Here is a 24,137-nt window from a genome sequence, read left to right on the forward strand (position 1 = left end):
AGAGCCCTCCATTCTCCAGAGCTGTCAATCTGACAATTTTAACATGCACTACATCCCATTTTTTAAAACACAATCTTAGAAAAAAGAAGTCTGACTACTAATATTTATTTATTTTTTTTACTGGCTACCTCTAAACAAAAGAGTAAACCAAATATTCATATGCCCTCACAAAAACCTATTACATTCCTCACCTGAACATTTTACTTTATTTTCAAGATACCTCCTAATATAAGAGGCCTCCACATACTTTATCTAAAATTTTGGAATATAAAGTTTTCCTATGGAATCAGCACTTAGGGTGAGAATATGTGCATGTGTGTATGGGGAAAAATAACTGATACGATGCTCTGTATTTACAAAACACTAAATGTGATCAATAAGTTCAGTTCTTGAGAACTGACCTCAGAGGAGAAAACAAATTGCTTTGCAATACCGTATTTTAAAAGAATGAGAAATCTGCCTCCAAGATCAATGTTTGCCTGACTTTCAAAATGCATTTTTTGCCCTCCAAGCTAAATGCTTTTATTTGGTAGAGATTATTATTCCTGATGGATGCCATTCTGGTGCCTTGAAAAATACAAATCAAGATGATCATGTGCTAGCCAAATATCTGTAATTAATTCTTCCTCTTGTCAGAAAAAAAACAAATTTTATGACATCTTTAAATGCTAATGGCCAGAGCATAACTTACAAATAACCTAACACCACATACAGGATGCTAGAGTATCTCTCTGCATTCTCAAACATACCAGAATAGACCTCTGTTGTTCACCTCAAAATAGAGGTCCCCCCACTGTTTACTTCTTACTGTTAAGTTCTTTCTCAATTGCCTGCCAGCCTTCATTAGCATTTGACTTGAATGCTAACAGACTCCTATTGTATGATATACAATACACACTGGTCCACCATGGATATAAGCATCTCCCATCTCCTGTCTGGAGAAGTTTGTCTCAAGATACACTAGCTATGAGTGATCTGTGCCAGGGAAGATAATGGAGCAAGTAATTAAAGAAATCATCTGCAAACACTTGGAAGGTGGTAAGGTGATAGGGAATAGCCAGCATGGATTTGTAAAGAACAAATCATGTCAAACCAATCTGATAGCTTTCTTTGATAGGATAACGAGCCTTGTGGCTAAGGGAGAAGCGGTGGATGTGGTATACCTAGACTTTAGTAAGGCATTTGATATTGTCTCGCATGATATCCTTATTGATAAACTAGGAAAATACAATTTAGATGGGGCTACTATAAGGTGGGTGCATAACTGGCTGGATAACCGTTCTCAGAAAGTAGTTATTAATGGCTCCCAATCCTGCTGGAAAGGTATAACAAGTACGGTTCTGCAGGGGTCTGTTTTGGGACCGGCTCTGTTCAATATCTTCATCAACGACTTAGATGTTGGCATAGAAAGTACGCTTATTAAGTCTGCAGACGATACCAAACTGGGAGGGATTGCAACTGCTTTGGAGGACAGGGTCAAAATTCAAACTGTTCTGGACAAATTGGAGAAATGGTCTGAGGTAAACAGGATGAAGTTCAACAAAGACAAATGCAAAGTGCTCCACTTAGGAAGGAACAATCAGTTTCACACATACAGAAGGGAAGAGACTGTCTAGGAAGGAGTATGGCAGAAAGAGATCTAGGGGTCATAATGGACCACAAGCTAAATATGAGTCAACAGTGTGATACTGTTGCAAAAAAAGCAAACGTGATTCTGGGATGCATTAACAGGTGTGTTGTAAACAAGACACGAGAAGTCATTCTTCCGTTCTACTCTGCGCTGGTTAGGCCTCAACTGGAGTATTGTATCCAGTTCTGGGCACCGCATTTCAAGAAAGATGTGGAGAAATTGGAGAGGGTCCAGAGAAGAGCAACAAGAACGATTAAAGGTCTTGAGAACATGACCTATGAAGGAAGGCTGAAAGAATTGGGTTCATTCAGTTTGGAAAAGAGAAGACTGAAAGGGGACAGGATAGCAGTTTTCAGGTATCTAAAAGGGTGTCATAAGGAGGAGGGAGAAAACTTGTTCACCTTAGCCTCTAATGATAGAACAAGAAGCAATGGGCTTAAACTGCAGCAAGGGAGATTTAGGTTGGACATTAGGAAAAAGTTCCTAACTGTCAGGGTAGTTAAACACTGGAATAAATTGCCTAGGGAGGTTGTGGAATCTCCATCTCTGGAGATATTTAAGAGTAGGTTAGATAAATGTCTATCAGGGATGGTCTAGACAGTATTTGGTCCTGCCATGAGGGCAGGGGACTGGACTCGATGACCTCTCGAAGTCGCTTCCAGTCCTAGAGTCTATGAATCTATGAATCTGCTTTTAACTACAGACCTATAAAACATAATTTTTAGTACACATACATCACCCCCCACATATATTCCATATATACATCTATCAGTGATTATGACAAGTGTGATACAGGCTTTCAGTTGAGAACTTAGATGACTGCTCTGGTGAACTGATAGGATCTCTGCATCCCTATGCCCTCTGCCAGTTGACATCAAAGATCCTAGAGTCACAACCAGGCACAATGGTTCCTGAATGCTTAATTCATCTCATTCATTTGCTCACATTTCTCTAATTAACTTCTGTTTTTCCTCTGCCTCACCAGTAAGACAGAAAAAGGGCACAGTTTAAACGAAGAGCAAAAGAGCATTTAAATTATAACTTTTGCAATGTAAGGACCATGTCTACTTTTATTTTTGTACAGCACTCACCATAGCAGGGTACCTGGTCTTTGGTGGAGTTTCTGGACACCACAGTAATATAAATATTTAATACAAAGAAATAATATGAAATGGTAGACAAGTGGTCAGCTTCCACTTTTCAAAATTCACATCAAACATACTTAGGAGCCTACATATGGATTTAAGAGCCCAAATTAACCCTCCTATTTTTAAAAATGTTGGCCAAGGCTTTTAGGTTCCAAAAATGGAGAACCGAAATAGCTTGCAATAGCACATAAAGAAAAGGAAAGTTATATTTTATGAGTATTTTCCACTGTTGCTCCCTCATTTAATTAGCGGGCTGGGGAAGAAAAGCTGAATATTAAATAAATGATAGGTCAAGGAATACATAGTAACATTCACAAAAACTTTACAACAGACAAAGTTGTATGCAAAATTTTATCTTTATGACAGACTTATAAAAGTCTAAAAGCGTTACTACGAACATCAACTGCAGGTGCCATACTAATACATCTGATGAGTACCTTATTTACATGAAGTTGGAAAGCTTGGATACACAGTACATGAAATATGAACAAATATTGTGATAATCTGTCATTGAAGAAGGCAGAGGTCAAAGATTAATACATGTCGCCAGGTTGCTACATTTGCTTTTGGGGAAGTTAATACACATAACATCAGGAATAAAAAGGAGAAGATCCAAATTTAAAATATTAGTTTACTTTGTTCTTATTAAAGTACTACTTTTGGAAATTGCATTCCAATTAAGAGTGATAAAGGCTTAATACATATTAACCTACCCGTAATTTTATTTTAGAAATATTATTTAAAATTGGATACATAATGTGAGTGAAATTCAAATCACAATACTACAATCTTTAGTTTTACTAAAGTAAATAATCCCATTCAGAAAACACTGAATGAAATTCATTTCAGCCTAAATAAAATGTGCTAGTATTGCCATCATCAAAAGCTTTTTGCTGTAATAAGTAACTATGACAGCAAGGTGGTCCAATTAAACTTCTGTAGTGAAAAATGTATTCTATGAACTTCAATACGTTCACAACAGAATACAAAGTATAAATGTTTAATTTAAGATAGTTTAAAGCTAGTACCAAGTATATTTTTCATACTATTAAATGAAAATACTATTTGGCAGCAAATTAAATTAACTGTGGATAAAAACAAAGTGCACCTGAATTGAAACATTTGTTCCCATTTCTCAATTTATATGAACACTAATAAAAGGAACTTTATTTACCAAATTACAGGAGTAATCTATTTGAAAGCCACTTTATACAACAGAAATGCATTATTCAAACCCAGATTTAAAACCTTGTCACATTCAGCTACTTTGTTTTCCTACCATGTCAAGTAGGGCCTAATAATAAAATATTGAGAATTTATATAGCCCCAATCAGTCTCCGTCAGTAAAAAAAGGAGATGACATACAATGTAGTCACAGTTAGAAGAGAAGAGCTAACAGGTAGCTAAATCTAACTGAAAGGCAACACTAGTTCTGTAACCTATATATTTTTTTCTTCAGTATGGCTCCACTGTTCTGTACAGAAATCATAATCCATGGGGTCCCTCACCAAACTTGCTAAAGAAGGTAAAGTTGTTTTGGGAGGGAAGGGAGGCAGAAACCTCCCACTGCTGGCACACGTGGTGAGCTAGCTACGCCCTTCCTAAATAATATTTCCAAAGATGATACAAAACTAGAATTTTTTTTTTTTTGTAAACTAGGATTGAATAAAACACTCATAACCATTGTGCAGATGTCAATATTGTGACTATTTCAGCAAGCGTGCCAACAGGAAAAGGTATCCACATCTTAAAAAAAGAACTCTTCCTCCATTTAGTTATCCAGCCCTCCAGATGTTTTAATCCAGCCCTTGAGCTCCTGCCAGGGAGTGGGGTCTGGGGCTTGCCCCGCTCCAGCCGGGAGTGGGGTCTGGGGCTTGCCCCGCTCCACACAGCTCCCAGAAACAGTGGCATGTCCTTCCCTCTCCAGCTCCTACGTGTAGGAGCAGCCAAGTGGCTCTGCATGCTGCCCCCACAACTCCCACTGGCTAGGAACCATGGCTCATGGGAGCTGCAGGGATGGTGCCTGCGGACAGGGTGGCACACAGAGCCGCTTGGCCGCGCCTCTTCGTAGAAGCCGGAGGGGGGATATGCCGCTGCTTCTGGGAGTTGATCAGGTAAGCGCCACCCAAAGCCTGAGCCCCTGACCCCCCTCCTACACCCCAACCCGCTGCCCCAGCCCTGATTCCCCTCCCTCCCGGCAAACACCTCAGTCCCACCCCGGAGCACCTGCCTGCACCCGCAACCCCTCATCTCCAGCTGGAGTCCTCACACATACATACATACATACATTCTCTCTCACACACACACACACACACACACACACACACACACCAACCCCCAATTTCATGAGCATTCATGGCCCGCCATACAATTTCCATACCCAGATATGGCCCTTGGGCCAAAAAGTTTGCCCACCCCGATTTAGTTGGATGGGCAGGATACCTTGGGAATTATGACTTTTTTTTTTCCCCAGAGAACTGGATCCAGCACAAGAGAAATTTCAGAAAAATAATGGCCCTTATGAATCATCTCTTTCAGACATTTTCCTATCCAAAAGAAGGAATCAGACACCTAGATACAGTGTGAATGGAAACTGCCAGCCCAATATTCAAAGACAGGAAGCAAACAATCAATCAATTTGACTTTCACAAATGTTAGAATCTTTTAATATAACTTTTATCTGTCACCTTTATGCAATTTATCAGACAAACTAGAAAATTATTTTAACACAACGGCTCTAGCCACCGACAAGAAGTCTGAAACAGCATTGCGTAATGCTGACAGATCCTATCTTAAAGGTTATTTTTCCTTCAAATATTAAAAGAAACTGGGCAACAATAATGCAAGCAGTTGCATAACTTTCCAGTAAGAGAATTTCTCAGCAGGAAACCGCAACAGAAAGTTAATCTTAGGAAGACACATATATTTAATTATAAACCATAAATCTATTCATGGAGCAGCTAAGTGCTGTCAGGACTTTGAGGACCGCACCTACAGCAAACACAGGTTCACTAATTTCTGAACTGAAGGGCACCACAAAATAATATTACATGGCAAGAGAGCTTAATTCCATGTAAAGAGGAAATGTGTGTATATGCCCTTACAGGTCTTAAGTGGATTGAATTTGTTATTTCAGTGTGCTGGCCATTCAACCAGTTTCTAAAATGATGTCTGTGCTTTTCAAAAAAGAAAGCAAACCTTTCCCACTTTTGCAGACGGATGTTACTTTTCACTAGCTTCGTGGAGGTTGGCAGTATATGTAGGACTTAAGAGAAACTGTATTATACAAGTTGTACTTCTCAGCAGTCAAACCACCCATGAAAAGGAAAAAAGTACTTCAGTACCAGTGACCTGTTTCTAAGTGCTCTCTGCCTACACAGAATCCATGGACAGCAGACTGCCAAGGTCCTGGCAAGGTAGGGGTGCGGCAGCACTCCCAGCATCCAGAGTTCCAGCACCTCTGTAGTAAGGTGAAAGGTCAGGAATAGGCCAAAATTATCATCATGATCCCAACAGTCTGTTTAGAAAAGCTCACATAAAAACAGAAGCAGTACACTGGCATTAAGATTCTAATATGCCCTTAGGCCATCATTTTTAGAGTACCTTCCCTGAGAACTTTCCGTTATCTGGATATGTATTTCTTCATTTTGCAGTTGTAAATCTGGAATAGGCATGTCCCAATATCTGTTTTATGACACCCTAATGCAATTCCCATTCAGAAGCCAGATGTTCTGGAAATGTCTGCTCAGGAAACCAGCCTATAAATTGGAATCTCAAGAACAACCATTGCCAACAGGATGATGGTGTGAATACAAAAATTCCAGAAGTTACTCACCTCCATGAACAGACAGAACCTGCAATCTGTATCAGCTGACACAGTACAAGTCCATGACATCACCTGCATGCCTGTAAGTGAACTAGATTCCCACAAAAATTCCCTACAATTCCAGCAGCTTTATGAATAGTTTACGGTTCGTTTGTAACCATTTGGAAGACAGTGGATAGTACATGAGATGCCTGCAAAATGTCACCATGACTTCTAACATAACAAACTGTTTTAGTGCACTCCTGCAAACACATTGTATCCTTTTGGCCACTGGGTTAAGCAATCTAGATTAAAAAAATAGGTACATAAAATAATGTATCAGTTGGAGACATGATGTCATACATCTCAGAAAGGATAGGATGACAATTATGTTCCTGTTCTGAATTCAAAGACCCAGTTGTCAAAAAGCACAAGTCTTTCCTTCTAGCAAACACTAGCCCAACACTAGCAGTTCATTTTTTTGTGGTTGAAAGCAAGACCTAGATTTTATTTTTATTTTTTAAAGATTTGGTGGGCATTTTTTGTTGGCACTGCCTAATTTTCTCTGGCCTCGCCCAAAACTGAAGCCTTGCCAACTTAACTAGAAAGCCATCACAACTATATATTTAGTGAAGATGTACAGCAAGTTCTTGAGACCACACAAAACACTTTAAACTGACAGATTCTTCCTGCGTTGAGAGTCTGGGGAACTTTCTCTGGGATTACATCACAAGGAGATCAGAGAACATAAATCTTTTCAATCTATTCCTGTATCCAGTCCATAGCTTGCATTTACAGCAACTGGAAATTATTCCCTTTTATGTGGCAATTAAGGTTTCTAAAATTCAAGATAAAACTCAGAAGTTTGGGGGGAGGGGTTTGCGGACCAGAAAATATTAGGATTAATGCCTTAAGAGAGGCTGAATTACACTTCTGTACACTCCCCCTCCAGTGGAGGTTTGGCAATTTACTTTTTACTTTCTTATTTTTAAAGCAGTGACAGGTAAAACAACTGTGAAGAATTAGTAATCTGTCTGAGGAAAATAAGCCACAGTGCACAGGAGGAAAAGGAAAAATAGACAGCAATGATTTTTGTGAAACAACACTATGGCTGGCAGGCTGAGGAGCTATCTCCCATGAAGGAAAAATAGTCAGAATCCTTGAAGAAAACACATTTGTAGTCTGAGTAACTAGACGCCTCAAGAAGTTCCAAACACATCTGTCAAGGCTCTGAGAAGAAATCATTTTCTGAAATACTGCTAAGGCATGAACCAGACAAAAACGTTCAGCGTTCCAGGAGAATTCAGTATGCAGGTGTTTGAGCTCACAGGAATTTATAGATGTGAATAAGAATTAAAGGGCCCAGCAGTGCACGGAACTGTCATATGCAACAAAACCTACCAACTCTTCTATGAAGTCAGAGAACACTACCTAAATGTGCTGGAGGAGTGGAAGAGGAAATCGTAAACCCACAAAAGACAAAAATGGTGTAAAGTTTCCAAGTCTAGTTAATGTAAGATTTTTTTTTGCACGTGACTGGAATCTGCTGATGCTTCAGAGGGAGTGTATAATTCATAACAATATTCACAATGCTAATTAGTATGCCATCACGAAGTTGCAGTGGAAAATGTAACATCGGACATGAAGGAAAAAACACAACATACATTCAAGAAAAGTACCGTACAGTTCCATTGTTCCTACCAAAATCATTATGTAGTTTTATTAGAAGAAATAGATTTTTATAGGAATAGCTTGAAGAAAAATAAAATACAAAAAAAGGCCCTACCTTCTCCAGGACTGACTGCTGCTGGTAGACTGTTCCAATCTAGGGTCCACCTAGGGCACGGATGAGGAGAAAACTTTGCTTCAATACCGCTTTCCTGTGGGTAAGGAAAGAACAGATCTCTCAAAGACAGATTCAAACAGGCCTTATGTTTTAAGCCTATGCCCACTGAAGTTGGTAGCAAAGTTCTCATCAACTTTAATGGCGCAGGATCAGGCTCTAAGATCACTTAACTACATGGCTGGACTACTGCCGTTCCATACCATACAGTTATATTTTCTTTGGCTTTCATCTTCTTATATCTTTTATGCAGAAATGAATGGAGATTTTTACATTTTCTTTGCATCTCCAGGTACTCATAGCTCTGAACAAACAACTGAAAAAAATCACAGACAGAATATTAAAACGAAATACCAAAGCACCATTTTATTTTTGGTTCTATAATAGCCTAATTTTTTTTGTTTCATAATAGATATACCAATACCATTGTGTACTTTTTAATAATTTTAACATCTGGTTTCCTCCAGTCATAAACTTTATAATTTTTTATTCAGAAGTTAAATAACAAAAACATATATAGATAAAAAATTATAGCTCAGTAGTTCTCAGAGAGAAGCCAGAATATACAGGTAGCCCTTAATGAGCTGATGAAGGCTTCCAAAGGTGTTTTCCAAAACCTTCTAATTAGTTACTAGTTAGAGATCTGTACTATCCTAAATTCAGGCAAAACTATAATAATAAATGAAAATGCTTAATTACCATTAACTTTGTCATGGTTGGCCTTGGACCGCCTATAAACTGATAGTCTTCATGTTCTTCCTCTAAGTCATCAGGAATCGTATAGAAGTCTCTCAGCTGCTCATCTGGGGAAGACAGCGAATCTGGAAACTGGAGAAACAGCATATTGCACTTGGCAGCAGCACTCTTTACTCCAGGCACTTCCTGAACTCTGTGGTACCAACTGGATATCAGAGGCAAATCTAATAGCTTTTTGTTGTGCTTCTTGATGAAAACCTAGACGACAAAGCAAAAACCTTACTTAGTACTGCAATTTTTTGCATTCAATCCACAGAAGAAAAGAGCTGTACAAAAGAGCAAAGCTCTGCTCCTCGCTTTTCCCCAACATGTTATGGATGCTGGTGGACAGGTGGATGGGGCAGAAGCTGACTTCACACCACCTGGAAGCCTCCCTTCCCCTGCAGCCTGGAATTTTTCAGTGTCCATTTGTAGATTCTGTAACACCTTTGTGTTGCCCAAATACTGGATCATAATTATGAGTCTGGTCCCCGAGAGTCTTCCTACTATAACAGTTATAACTTTGGTTTGTAATGATGTTTCTGCTTGAAAGGGGTGCAGAAGAAGGAAGAAGAATCCAGGATTAAACAGTGAAAAGTAAAGTATGAATGGTCAGCCAAAATCCTTATGATACCTGTTTGGACCAAGTAGTCACTTAGTTATTCCAAAAAGCAGAAGAAAGGAAGAGGAAACATTAAGCACAAAACATTACACAAAGTAAAACTATTTCCCCATGCTTATTTTTCCTCCCACTACAGTTCCTCACATCTCCTTGTCAATTGCTGAAAATGGGCCATTTTCATTACCACTACAAATAGTTTTTTCTCTCTCCTGCTGATAATAGCTCACCTTAACGGATCACTCTCCTTATAGTGTGTATGGTAACACCTGTTGTTTCATGGGGGGTGTGTGTGTGTGTGTGTCTGTCTGTCTGTCTTTCTACTGTATTTTCCACTACATGCATCCAATGAAGTGGGTTGTAGCCCATGAAAGCTTATGCTCAAATACATTTGTTAGTCTCTAAGGTGCCACAAGTACTCCTGTTCATAGATCTGAGTGTGGTTCACCATAATTAATTCTGGTTCATATGTTAACTGATCTTGAAGGGAAAAAGGGCTTCAAAATACCTAAGATACATAGTTAAAATAGATATAGTTTCATTTTGTTATTTATATAGCACTCAAAAAGTGTGCTAGCCATTTTACAGACAATATTTCAACTCTGAAGGCTTACTTGACACAGCCATTTCTAAGTGTGGTAAAAAGGAAATCTTGCATCCTCTCCTGCTGACTTGGAGATGTGGTGTGAAAATATTTAAATTGAAATAGGACAATTTATTTCAGTCTTAGTTTTCAGTGGTTATAGACAGCCTAAAATGAGAACCAATTAGCGTACAACTCTCCTTACTAGAGTGACCAGATGTCCCGTTTTTATAGGGACAGTCCCATTTTTTGAGACTTTTTCTTACATAGGTGCCTATTACCCCCCACTCCAATCCTGTTTTTTCACAGTTGCTATCTCGTCACCCTGCTCCTTACATATATGATTCAGATAGTGCCCACGGGAATTAAATGCATAGGATACATTACATAGGATAAGGTCACAGTGAATAAACTCTTGGGAGAATTTACTATGAGTGTAAATAACGAGGAAGGGTTTAATGCCAAAATCAGATAAAAGACCTTGTTGTGTTTGGAACTGGCTGTATCCGGATTTTTAAATTACTGTTTGTAATTTTTATTTTGCACCGTCATCAAATAATCTGTACTGAAACAATGTGTTCATTTTAAATTGATTTTCTGCATTAAGAATGGGCTGTTTTAGTAATGTGCACATTATTTATGTCTTTCTGGGGCAGCAGTAGATCTAGGATTTTGCAAAGGTCAGTTGGTAGGACTGAAATGCAAATAAGTAATATTATGTAGGATTGTTGATTAATCGCAGTTAACTCACGCGATTAACTCAAAAAAATTAATCGCAATTAATCGCACTTTTAATCTCATTGTTAAACAATAGAATATCAATTGAAATTTTAATATTTTTGGATGTTTTTCTACATTTTCAAATATATTGATTTAAATTACAACACAGAATACAAAGTGAACACTGATCACTTTATATTATTTTTATTATGAATATTTGCACTGTAAAAATGATAAACAAAAGAAACAGTACTTTTCAATTCACCTCATGCAAGTACTGCAGTGCAATCTCATCATGAAAGTGCACCTTACAAATGTAGATTTTTTTTGGTTACATAACTGCACTCTAAAATAGAACAATGCAATACTTTATAGTCTACAAGTCCACTCAGTCCTACTTCTCGTTCAGCCAATCACTGAGACAAACAAGTTTGTTTACATTAACAGGAGATAATGCTGTCCACTTCTTATTTACGTCACCAGAAAGTGAGAACAGGCGTTCGCATGGGACTTTTGTAGCTGGCATTGCAAGGTATTTATATACCAGATATGCTAAACATTCGTATGCCCTTTCATGCTTCAGCCACCATTCCAGAGGACATGCTTCCATGCTGATGACACTCGTTAAAAAAATAATGCATTAATTAAATTTGTGACTGAACTCTTGAGGAGAGAACTGTATGTCTGCAGCTCTATTTTACCTGCATTCTGCTATATATTTCATGTTATAGTAGTCTAGGATGATGACTCAGCACATGTTCATTTTAAGAACACTTTCGCTGTAGATTTGACAAAATGCAAAGAAGGTACCAACATGAGACTTCTAAAGATAGCTATAGCTCTCAATCCAAGGTTTAAGAATCAGAAGCGCCTTCCAAAATCTTAGAAGATGAGGTATGGAGCATGTATTCGGAAGTCTTAAAAGAGCAACACTCAGATACGAAAACTACAAAACCCGAACCACCAAAAAAGAAAATCATTGCTTTGGATGGTTATGGAGCAGAACCCCTCATCAGCTTTAGCACATCTGGCATGTAAATATCTTGTGACACCGATTACAACACCTGTTCTCACTTTCAGGTGACATTGTGAACAAGAAGTGGGCAGCATTATCTGCTGCAAATGTAAACAAACTTGTTTGTCTGAGCAATTGGCTGAACAAGAAATAAGACTGAATGAACTTGTGGTCTCTAAAGTTTTACATTGTTTTATTTTTGAATTCAGTTTTTTTTTACCTAATTCTACATTTGTAAGTTCAACTTTCATGATAAAGAGATTGCACTACAGTACTTATATTAAGTGAATTGAAAAATACTATTTCTTGTATCTTTTACAGTGCAAATATTTGTAATAAAAAGTGATCACTATACACTTTGTATTGTGTTATAATTGAAATCAATATATTTGAAAATGTAGAAAACAAAAAAAATTTAAATAAATGGTATTCTATTATTGTTTAATTGAGCAATTACATTTTTAATCACTTGACAACCCTAATATTATGCTAATGCCTACATCACTAAGGCAGAAAGTTAATTTCAGAACATCTACTGCTTTGTACGAGCAATAATCTTTGAGATTTTGGCAATTTTGCAGAGAGATCAATTATATCAGTTTGTTGAAGTCACACATCCTTCTCTTGCCTTCTGCCAACCTTGGTTCTCTTCACACTGACGCATTGTGCCTCCTTTCCACTTTCTCCTAGTCTTTATACTTTATTTACCCCTCAGTTTTCTTCTTTCTACATCTCATTGTTTTCTGCTACTTCCCTGAGCAGACCAAGGGACAAAATGTCAGCCACCAAGAAAAAGTAATGACTCATTGAGCTGCCATAACTGCTCCCCCTTGATCCCGCAGAGCCCCAGAACCTGCTACTCTACTCCACCACTGCGGCACCTCCAATTCTACCCTCTTCTCCTCTGAATCTGCCACCTGTCTGCTCTATTACTGCCAAACTTTCTGTCTTCTTGCAGCTGCAGCTATGAGAAAAAGGAGACTATAGCAAAGACGACAAATAATATTTTTTTAAAAATAAGCTTAACCAAAAAATCATTATCTACAGAGATGTCAGAGAGTTTGGCCTTTTTTATCAAAGCAGCAAGATGTAAAATAGCTTTCCTTCAGAAAATATTCCTCAATTTTAAAAAAAAAAAGTTCAGGAAAACAAAACCCTGAGCTATGACTTTCATTCTGTAAAACTTTAGGGTACGATCATTTAATACTTCTAAAGAAAATGAAGTTGAATGGCAGACAAACATTTCTCAAGCTATTTGAGTTAGATCAGTGGTTCCCAAACTGGGGATCGTGAAATGTTACAGGGGTTCCCAGGAAAAAATTCCCTAATGGCAGACAGAGCTGTCCTAGGGACTCTGGGCAGCATGGGGCCAGCAGCCCGGAGCCTCTGAAATTCCAAGAGCTAAGCAGATCCAAGCAAGCATATCTATCACACTGAGGAGATTTAAACTTCAAGACTCCTTATAAGAAATGGAAAGGGAGGTGGATAGTTTTTGCTGTTTTTAAAATTAAATAGGCAGCTAGTACTGCTTTTAAAATTATTATGAAGAACAAGTTTAAGCTTTGTTATAATGTATTGTGTTTGCCTGGACTGCTCAAGACCTGAATGCTTGTGTAGAAGGAACTCTTTGAGTTGGCTTCTTAAATACCTTCATGCTGTTTCACATCTGATACTCCTTGATGAAACATAGGAGCCTTGTCTTATAACAGGATTATTCAAAGTGATACAAGCTACAAAACTGAGATCTTGGAAGAGTGTTGCCGTTTTCTTAATGTAATAAAAATACTGTCATTATAAATAATAATTAATAATAAACAGTGTATAATAAGCATGTCATAAAAACAAATTTTATATTTCCAAGATCACTGCTTTTATAATTTATACTCAGGTAAAGGATAAAATTCCTGGAAATGTTCATGGAGGGGGGAGTTTTGCAAGACTTGACATTTTAGTGAAAGGGGTTCACAGGTTGTTAAAGTCTGGGAACCACTGAGTTAGATTAACAACTTGGTAGATGTTGAAAAAAATGGAAATGTAACAATGGAAATGCCTCTCTGATAGTGCTTTTATATATTTAAATGAACTTATTTTTCAAAGTCTGTCTCTCCCTTCTTGTAAATTAGATTAGCCAAATTAGGAGGTCACTGGCCTGTGAGATACTATACATTGTTGGCATGGAAATGATTATGCCACAAAACAGAAGATCGTAAATTATGATTGTAAACAAAAGCAGCAAAGAAATAACATGCGAGAAATAGAGAGAGACAGAGAGAGAGAGAGTGAGTGTTTGGGATGCAGGAATTGGTAAAGGACACTTAACAAATGCTCAGAAAAACACACAGTTTATCTGTGTTTTTTGTATTCGTCTTACAAATTAATCATAAGTAGTTAGTAATAACTAGAGTGCAAAGACAAGACTAAAAAGTATTAGGATATTTAATTAAATAATAAAATATGTCTACTTATTTAGAATACGTGTAGGAAAAGATTTACTTTGCTGAGGAAATTGTCTTTAGAAAGAAATTCCAACATGTGCTTTTCTACTTGACAATAAGAGTTGAATTATGAGTGTTTTTCTCCCAGATGAAAAAATACTTTTCTTCTTCTTCTTCTATTAAATTTAACAGCTACAATAATGGAAAGAATAACTGCTAAATAAGGCTAAACTTGAGAAGACAGTATAAATGGAATAAGTATATTAAAAACAAGTCTTTGGCCTCATTATGTTGATATTGGTAATTAGTTACGACTTGTTAATATTTGCCATGTTGTACTTTTTAAACGTGTATCACTGAAGCTCTTTATTTAAAGGTAAAAATAATGATGAGGTGTAAAAAATTAACAACTACAAACTCAATGATTGAAAAAGGCATACTCTAAATGTGGTCCAGGTCACCCTATTAGTATAAGTGGTCAGATACATTTTAAGATGGATGTTGAACTCTACTGTTTCTGTTCACAACAGTGTAACAACTGGATTCAATACAATAGAGGGCTGGGCAAAACCGTGTTATAAGTTATCAAATATGGGTAATATAGCAGTAGGAGACACAACATAACCATCTAGCAGAGTGATCATTCGCTTTGAAGGTAAGTGAGGTAGCCTCACCATGTTCCATCCCAGAGTTAAGTTTTTTATTTAAATCATAAACACCAGAAAACACAAGTTCTATATCATTATCTTTGGTGCGATCTAATAAATGGCAACATAAACGCACATAAGATGCCCATCTCAGAGAACGGTGATTTTGCTATGGCAGGTATACTATATCTATGTTACGGTTGGTTGTTTGAGGAGGTTTTTTGTTTTGTTTTATTATTTTTGCTATTTTCATTGAGTAGCCAAGAATTCTGGCTGCACCTTTAATTAAATGCAACTGTTCACACAAGACTCACAAGCTGCACAAAGTTAAGGCTCCAAGGCCATACAAAAGCAGCAAATGAATATATAACTTCCAGCACTACATACTGTAATTCTTCAGACGTGTTTTACTGGATTACTGAAAACCACAGAGCACCTGATCCAGAATTCTTCCCAGGCATGGCATCAATAAGTCAAAAAATTATAAAAAATTGTGCTAGGCTTATTTAGAAAAGTCTTGGAAAAATGAATGAGGCTGGAAGGTCTGATCATTGTTAAAATATTAAGAAAGCATTTTGTTTTGTAGCTTTTATTGGTTGAAACAATCCTTATAAAGGCAACTGATAATCCTCAATTACCCATGGTTGCAAAACAAAAACAAAAAATAAAAAAACACTGCTGTATTTCTAATCTGGAGTCTACTGTAAAATAACTTCTTCATAACTCAAAGGAACCACCTTACTGCTACTCTTGGGTGGAAAATTCTTGTGACAATGCACAGAGTCATCTGGAGATTATGTTTTTTTACCAAGAAGAGCTATATAGCGGGTTTTACTGCAGTAAGTGCTTTTTTTGATTTTGGAGATTACTTCTCTGAATCTGATTGACAGTATGTTCTCCCAGAACTGCTTTTGTTTTCACCAATCAGCAGAAAAAATTAGCAAAATACAAAGCCTAAATTCATACAGCACTCCTTCTGGCAACAGACTCTGACAGGCATTCATTGACCAGTTCAGATATCAAACTTCCCTGAAGTATAAATACTGAAGATCACCAATGAAACAGATATCACTGCTATGTTCATTCAAGTGCATTTTATATGCAAGGGGCTGCTACAATTCTCTCATTTCCTCACCTCTGTCATTAGAGTACATTTCCTGAAAATTAAATACAGGGTAGGTGCTGTGCTAGAATTACTCAAAGAGCAAAAATAAATGAAGATATAAGACCTCTTGTGCAAGAAATAGAGAATAAATTTATGTCTACTGTCAGTGTATTACCTAATATATTTTCCTGATGAAGAGCAACTTCTACAACTGCCAAATCACAGAGGGCATATGATGGATCAATAGTGGTGGACTACATTCAGACCTCGCCCCCAAGACACTGCTAACATCTCACTATCCAAGGTCCCCCACTGGCACAAAGGTGTTCACTTCTTTAACTCTGCCCATGTTTTTCTGTGCCCTCCTGCCCTGTGTCATCATGCCACCCTACTCAACTACGTACAGTGAAAGAGGGATCTCTGCAATCAGTGGAGTTGACACCATTTGTCTATAATAGAGCTGCTTTCATTCAACTCAATGAGCTGTTAACCCTGAAGCCTCTTTGCATCTTGTCTACATGGGATTGTTTTGGCACCAAATAATTACACGAACATAGCTGCACCAATACAAATCCATAGTGTGGATGTGTTGCACTAGTGTAAAAAGTGACTTGCAGAGGTATGGTTTATCTTGGTTTCAATGGTATAGCTAAACTGATGCAAAGAAATCCCAGAATAGACAATCTCAGGATTGTCTCAGGACCTCCTATCTATGGACATCTTAGCAACAAGTGCTACAGAAGTGTACTTGTCACAAAACCAACCTTGGACAGGTAATAAACCAGTGGCTTCGCCACAACAGAGCCAAAGGAATATTTCCTCCACCCCACAGAAAATGTTCCAGGAAGTGCCCAATAATGATAGAATAGTTAAAAAGAAAAATTAGGTATAAACACATTAAAAAGGAGAACAAACAATCTGGCTGTCAAAATGAATCAAGTATTATAAAAGGAAATATTTAAAGACAAAAAAAATCTGAAAGTTTAGCTCCAAGGAAATCTCAAGATATTAGAGACTACTAGAGGTCAAACTTTAATACTAACTTCAGAGGAAGCTTGCCATTGGATGATACTTGAATAACACTTAAGTTTTTCTACGTGAAAGGAAAGACAAGGTGCTATTGCACTAAAATGCCATTGTCGTCTCTGCATTCCTTTCCTTTCACTTCCTCCATAAAAAATCCTCTCACTTTTCCAAGAGACATTCATTTTCTTTTAGACATGTCTACCCATATCCTGATAAGATCACATAAAGATTCATGTTTCAGCTGAAAAATGTTTCAATTCAGGGTAATATTCATATAAACGAGAGAAACAACAAAACTGTATCAAAATCAAATTTTGCCTTGCCCCACCAATATGCTGTTGCCAGAATCAGCATGCAGGAAAATTACAGCTATGACTATCTCACTCCTACTTACTTTTGTTTTACCCGCATTACAATGCACTTTCATTAAAAGAATGTCCATTAAAAAGCTGCCTAAGACATCTTGATTTTGGCTTCTAATCTTGTTAAATCATTCATTTTATAATTCTCCCCCCATTAATACTTTGGACTTAATGAGAGCACACAGATTCCACGATCATAAAGTAGGTGTACTCTACTTTAGTAAATATTCACTCTGCTTAGGCTACAACTCAACCAGCTGATTAAAATGACAAAGTATTATCTTCCATTTATAGTTGGAAAAAGTTTGAGTTTAAGGTCAGGTTTAACTAGCACATCTTAGTTAAGCCAGACCTAACTTTGACCACTTTTCCTAGGCAAGACAAAACCTACTAAAACACTTTGAAATTCCAACTATTTCTGTCTCATAAGACTGTTCTGAATCTGATAACTGTCAGTCAAGATACACACACATCTCCTGTCAATAGTGTCTGGTTTTAAAGACAGGAATTGTTTGCTATAGCAATGTAAAGAAATTAGGTTTAAATGTTACAGCAGTGTAGAATCAGTTATCAACAAGCATAAAATAATCTAGCTGGATTTATGCTAACTGTTTGGTGTAACGGATGAGACAAAGATGTATTTTGTAGAAAACAGGAGTATCTCCTGAATTGGAGATATACTCAGCATGAGGGCAAAATTAAGATTATTTCAGCACATGGAGTGATGGTTGTTGATTTTATAAGTAACTTTAATTTTGAATTTACGAGTTACTATTAGTAACTGAGAAAAGTACAGTATTCTCTTAACAAGGGTTTTTTACTCTATTTGGTATTTACAAACGTATATCCAGTTTAACAAGTTTTTAGTTTGGGAATCTACATACATTTAAAAATATTTAGGAATTGCTTCATGACAGGAGTCTTCTGGAATCTGCAAGCTACACAGTGATAGATTACCCCCTCCCACATAAACATAGCTTCCTCTCTCCTGATCTCCAGATTAGACTCCTTTTATCTTCCACGTAGTGCTCTCACCTGTCACACCCCTCCGATTGGATCACAACTGATCCCCAGCCTGTTGCTTCCCCCTTTCCTTGGTATGCTGCTTCAGGTACGGAAGAGGCTACTGTCTGGGATGTCACAGCTTTTTACCTGAGTGTCATAGAGCATCTCTGGCCCCATGACTCAGCAGGAACTCCCTGCCTCACTTTCCTCCTCCCCAGGATTTTCTCTCTCTCCTGGCAGGTCATGTGGCTCAGTTCTTCAGCTGGGTCATTCTGACCTCAATTCTCTTTTGAGGTAGGAAGTCCAAATTCAGTCCCAACAAACAAAAGAATTTTCTCCCCACCTGGGCTCCTTTCTAGCTTGTCCCGGGCTCAGTTTCCAGTCCCTTCCAGGTTATCTTTAAAGTCTCTGGCTCTAGGATAGAGCCCTAACTCTCAGACTTCTTCCCTGGAGTTTCCAGCACCATCCCAGACTCTCTGGGCTATCTTTTAGTTTCTGTGAGGCTCTGGGATAGAATCCTGAGTCCCAGGCTCCTTCCCTTAAGTCCCTTCAGTCTACTGCAGACCCTCACTTCCGAAGAAGTCTGCCCGCTCTCTGTGGTCCCTCCCAAGCTGACCTTTCTTAGTCCTCTTACATGGCCTGGTGTCCATTAAGTATCACCTAAACCTCCCTAGTCCCTTCTCAGTCTGGGAAACAGCTAATTAATTATGGCATAAGTGTGACTGGCCCCATCTCCCCTTTAAGGAGCCAGACACCAAGTGACACTGAGTTTCAAATGGCAGACATGACATGCTTTAGCAGATCTAGCCAATTGTGAAGACACTCATAGCACAAAAATGGCAAATGAAAGTGCTTGAACTAAGTATTAAAAGAAACACCTTTTTGAACATCCTGTGCGCCAGAAGTATATTTCAGCACACTGTAATAGTAAACATATAGGATTCATCTGGCCCCTTACCAACAACTGTCTCTCATATATTTTACATTTTAGTATTGATATAAAAAACTCATCATTCCCTGTGATACATATACAAAACAATTAAGGGAAACTATTTTGTGCCACGTAGGGTTACATAGTAAATACTTTGCTTGACTGTCTTATATCAAGTAGTTATGTAACTTTTCAGACTCTAACAGATATGGACACTCTTTATTAACTACAGAAGCTGTTTTCTTACCAAGAATTGATGGATGCATGGCAAAAGCACTATATCTGCCAGAGTGAAATAAAGCCCCTCAGCAAAAACATGCTCCAGAGGTGGGAGATCAGAGGTTTTTGTTTTCCTGATGTCAGAGGGCTCCCTGTTGGTTGTAGCAGGTATTTCCTGCACAACTAATTTTGAGAAAGCTACCTTCAGTTCCAAACTTGCAGGTTCTTGGTCTTTGATTTCCACTATTGTTCCTTCTTCTGGGCTAAGATTTTTCGTTGCTCTTTTAGTGAGGGCAGGTGCTGCAGTCTTATAACCTGCCTTTTGCTGTTGAAGTTTCTGCCTTCGGATTTTATCATCATTGTGCACTCTGACAGGTTCTCCTAGCTTCTTCTCAAGAAGCAAAACTTCAGGTGGAATGGCCTGACACTGATCAGGAGACGCATTCAATAAGCTCTCAACAGCCTGAGGGATGCTGATCTCACAAAGTCTGGTCCACTGACTAACCTGTCATATAAACATAAACAAGCACAGTCTCATTAGAATTGTTTGGATTATAATGCAGACATTCAAAATTAAGGGCATGATTTAAATCTTGTAAAGAGCTTCCATGTAAAGGCTGAAACTCCATTCTTAACATGCCACGCACACACGCCCCTTTCCATGTGTACTTGCAATGTCAGAAATTCAAAGTATATATACACACATATATATATGCATACTACATTGTTTTAGGTGAACACCATGAAGTTTAAGCTCTCCGAATTTCCTTGCTTTTGTTAGTTTACATTAAATCCTTAATAGATTAATTTCCATTATAAGTCTGGAAACTAAATTTTTTATATAAAAAGAATTAATGGTGGTCTGGCGTGGCATAAATGTCTTTTATCGGCATCAATTTGGGATGGCTGTATTATCCAGAAGAGGTGAAGCCATGACTAAATTACATTGGTCATCTCAAATGAGTGCCAGTAAAAATGGAGTATCGCATCATCTATGAATCCCACAAATGCCATTTACTTTACAGAAAATCTATTTCAGAAATGTTTTACACAATGTTGGGAATGCTTTTCTGCTTGTGATGGCAGAAATTCAAGAACTATGAGTCCAACTGTAATGATATCTTAACAAAATTCCAATTTTTCTAATTATTTCCCCACTTTCCTCCATTATCTCTACTTAAATTTTTTACAACGGTCTTTAAACTCAAACTTCTCCTCTTATTTGATTTATTCACTGGTGCAATAATCCAGAATTTATAGCATCAAATACTCTTCTTTAGCAAAGTCTCTTAATTCACTCCTATCACTCTTTCACCATTGCAACATCTCTCTTTCCACACACACACACACACACACACACACACACACACACACACACACACACACACACACACACTAAATTAGTTGCATAATCTCCGATTATAATTTCTTTTCACTGGGATGCTATGGATTTTCATGGAAATTGTTTCCCCAATTTATTTGTAATAGTCTGCAAACTACACACTTAAATGCTACCCCTTTTTAGGAATCATACCATATATCAAGCCAAAATTTGATCTTTACCTGTGTCCTTGTTGTTTTTTTTTCAAAATATCTCTAAATAATCTTATATCAGTGAAATCCAATTCTTACCTGTACTACAAGTGAAAAAAAAGTTCCTTTACACTTCAAATTACAGAACAAAAAGCTCTCCACATCCTTTGTTTATATATAAACACTGATCAGAGTACATACTCTTAAAATAGCAACAGCCATAATTAGCAACAGTAATAATTAGGACATACATGTTTATTATTAGTCAAATCTTCACCAAGTATTGTGTCCAGTGGACAACTGCACTTCTTAGAATGTTTACAGTAGCCCAATCTTGCCAGCACAATTTAGTTTGATCATTAGATAAAGACCCTTTCTACCAGGCAAATAATTTTTATTTGGTCTCTTGGGTTATTGCTTAAATTTCATAACTCCTTAAAATACCAAATTTCAGAGTGTATGTTATTTAAAATGTATTAAAATTAAAGGTTAACAGAAATTATTGTTAAATACAAAAAACTTCTAGGATCCTAAATTATTAACTATATACATGGATAGACTTAAAAGATACAACTCCCCTAACTACCTCCACTCACCATATTTTAGCATCATGTATCAGGCCTGATTTACCATTATGTTACTTAGTTTTACACAATTATAATGGCATTTCAAAGGAATTATACCAGCGTAAAAGGATGATAAAATGTAGTAATGAATGGAACACATGGACAGGTTTAACAAAATTGAGATCCAGGGAAAAAATTTAAAAAGCACCTAACTTAGAAAAACCTACATCCCATTAATGAAATTTAAGACCCTATGGACCTAAATCTATTTTGAAAATGGGATTTAAGCATTTTCAATAATTTTATCCCCAGTTTGGGGATTATAAATTTAAGATCTGATCCTGCATTCCCTGCAAACCCAAAATGGGTACTGACTTCAGTTTATACAGTCTCATTGATACCTATTGGCTTCAAAGAGAGTTTTGGATGTTTAAGGTATACAGGAGATCGGAACCTAATAGATTATGTGTTTGAAGTATTTTATCTTTCTCAGGGCAAGGCCCTGCATATTCCACAGCCATGGAATTTATTGCAGAATTGCTTTTCGTTAAAAAGAAATATTGTTTCCAGTCTTTATGGTTGTAGAGAAACCTCTAAAATGTGCACCAAGTGTAAACCAATGTAGTGTCATCTATCTGGATCGGCAGAAAATCTGAAATAATAGTTTGAACATGAACAGTCCCATCCACCTAAAGCAGAACGCTAAGACTCCACAATCACGTGGCTGCATAATCTGGCATTTTCCCATGATGCTATGGAATTCAATATTTTGCTGCAGCCAGAAACCCAACATTCTGTTTACTTTTTGTCAAACTGTGCTACTGGGAACTGCCTGCAGCGTCTATTGCTCTGCAGTTTTCCACAAAATAAGAAATTAATTAGATTAGCGTATGCTCCCTGCAATGAATCCTGGACCTAAGCAGTAAGCAGGTGGTTGGTCCAGCATGTAGCCAGGGAGTACAGGAGACAGAGGTGTAGGCTTGACCAAGGAAGCTGGAGAAAAGCAGAGTAGCCACAGCCCTGATAAGCTGCTGAAGACCACTAAAAACTAAAAGGAGGATCTGTGCAGGGTCATCTGGATAACACTATTGGAGCTGAAGGCAGAACGTGGAGCCAGGGCACCTGGAGAGTGTACAATAATGAAAAACCCATCTTCAAAAATAATCAGGGCTGAAAATAAGCAACAATAAATTTTACATCAATTAGTATTTTCATAAGCAATAGTTGTATTTGTTGTTTTGAGGAATAGAAATGAAGGATATTTCATGTTAGTAGAACAAATTAATGTCACAGAATTTGGTCCAGAGTAAATATGGCCATGGCTAAGGGTTATTATACAATTAAACTTGAATGAGCTCAGGTCACTGGACAGACCAGAACTAAAGACTATAAGGTTGTCTTATGACAGAATATATGTAGGAAAGTTTAAGAAGGTATTACACCTCTAACCCGATATAACGCTTCCCGATATAACAAGAATTCAGATATAACGCAATAAAGCAGTGCTTCGGGGGGCAGGGCTGTGCGCTCCAGGGGATTAAATCAAGTTCAATATAACGCAGTTTCACCTATAACGCGGTAAGATTTTTTGGCTCCCGAGGACAGAGTTATATCAAGGTAGAGGTGTATTTTTTAAAGTGATGAACAAATAAGCAGATCTTTTAAATAAGATGGTGTAGACAAGTAATATTCATATTGAAAACTTAAATGAGTACATGGAATTTCTAAATGGCATTACAGAGTTTCACAGCCTAGTGTACCTGACCTCCCTTTCTGGGATATAAGGAGTAGGCTCTTCATGGAACATGTTCTGCCCTCTACCTGCATTACCATTGGATTTTTGTTTGTTGGATTTTTTTGCACAGCAGTGCCTTTCACTTCCTATGGTACAAAACAAAGGGGATTTGTTGTTTTGTTTTTACATTTAACCTTTTAAATGTTAGAGCTAGACTGACTCAAGTTGTAAATTATCAAGCCTTTCCTAGCACAAGTAGCCATTAAGCTTGGTCCTGGACCTACACTACTATGTAACTAGATTTAATTATTATCTTGTCTTTTACACACCTTCCAAGCCCTTAGTTCAGGATTCTGTATTTTATCTTAGAACTGATGTCATCCTGAACATCTGTGTATAAAGAATGCAATTCACTGATTTGATTTAGGAGTGAGTAATAACACCAGCTCTCTCACACAGCCCTAAACTCTGAGCA

General features: G+C 37.5%; 2 protein-coding genes across 8 annotated transcripts in view; one reads left to right on the top strand and one right to left on the bottom strand.

Moving 5' to 3' along the window:
* GSTCD (glutathione S-transferase C-terminal domain containing) overlaps positions 1-24,137 on the bottom strand; it is a 153,372-nt gene that overhangs the window by 112,751 nt on the left and 16,484 nt on the right. For 6 of the 7 annotated variants that reach the window (XR_007773244.1, XR_007773243.1, XM_050944509.1 and 3 more), the window contains 3 exons: positions 19,857-20,333; positions 9,126-9,380; positions 8,370-8,463 (listed from right to left, as the gene is read on the bottom strand). Coding sequence is in view for 5 of the 7 variants with exons in the window: in XM_050944509.1 (XP_050800466.1) it covers positions 8,370-8,463; positions 9,126-9,380; positions 19,857-20,333 (826 nt within the window). In the remaining 2 variants the exon portion in view is untranslated. Of the gene's footprint in view, positions 1-8,369; positions 8,464-9,125; positions 9,381-19,856; positions 20,334-23,692; positions 23,750-24,137 lie in introns of those variants that run through there. The other variant, XM_050944512.1, reaches the window with a different exon arrangement.
* Positions 17,830-24,137, top strand: part of PPA2 (inorganic pyrophosphatase 2) — a 456,033-nt gene continuing 449,725 nt past the window's right edge. The window contains exon 1 of the transcript XR_007773249.1: positions 17,830-17,893. The gene's annotated coding sequence lies outside the window, so the exon portion shown is untranslated. The remainder of the gene's footprint in view (positions 17,894-24,137) is intronic.

This window comes from Gopherus flavomarginatus, chromosome 3 (genome assembly GCF_025201925.1).
Source record: "Gopherus flavomarginatus isolate rGopFla2 chromosome 3, rGopFla2.mat.asm, whole genome shotgun sequence".
Taxonomy (NCBI): Eukaryota; Metazoa; Chordata; order Testudines; family Testudinidae; genus Gopherus; species Gopherus flavomarginatus.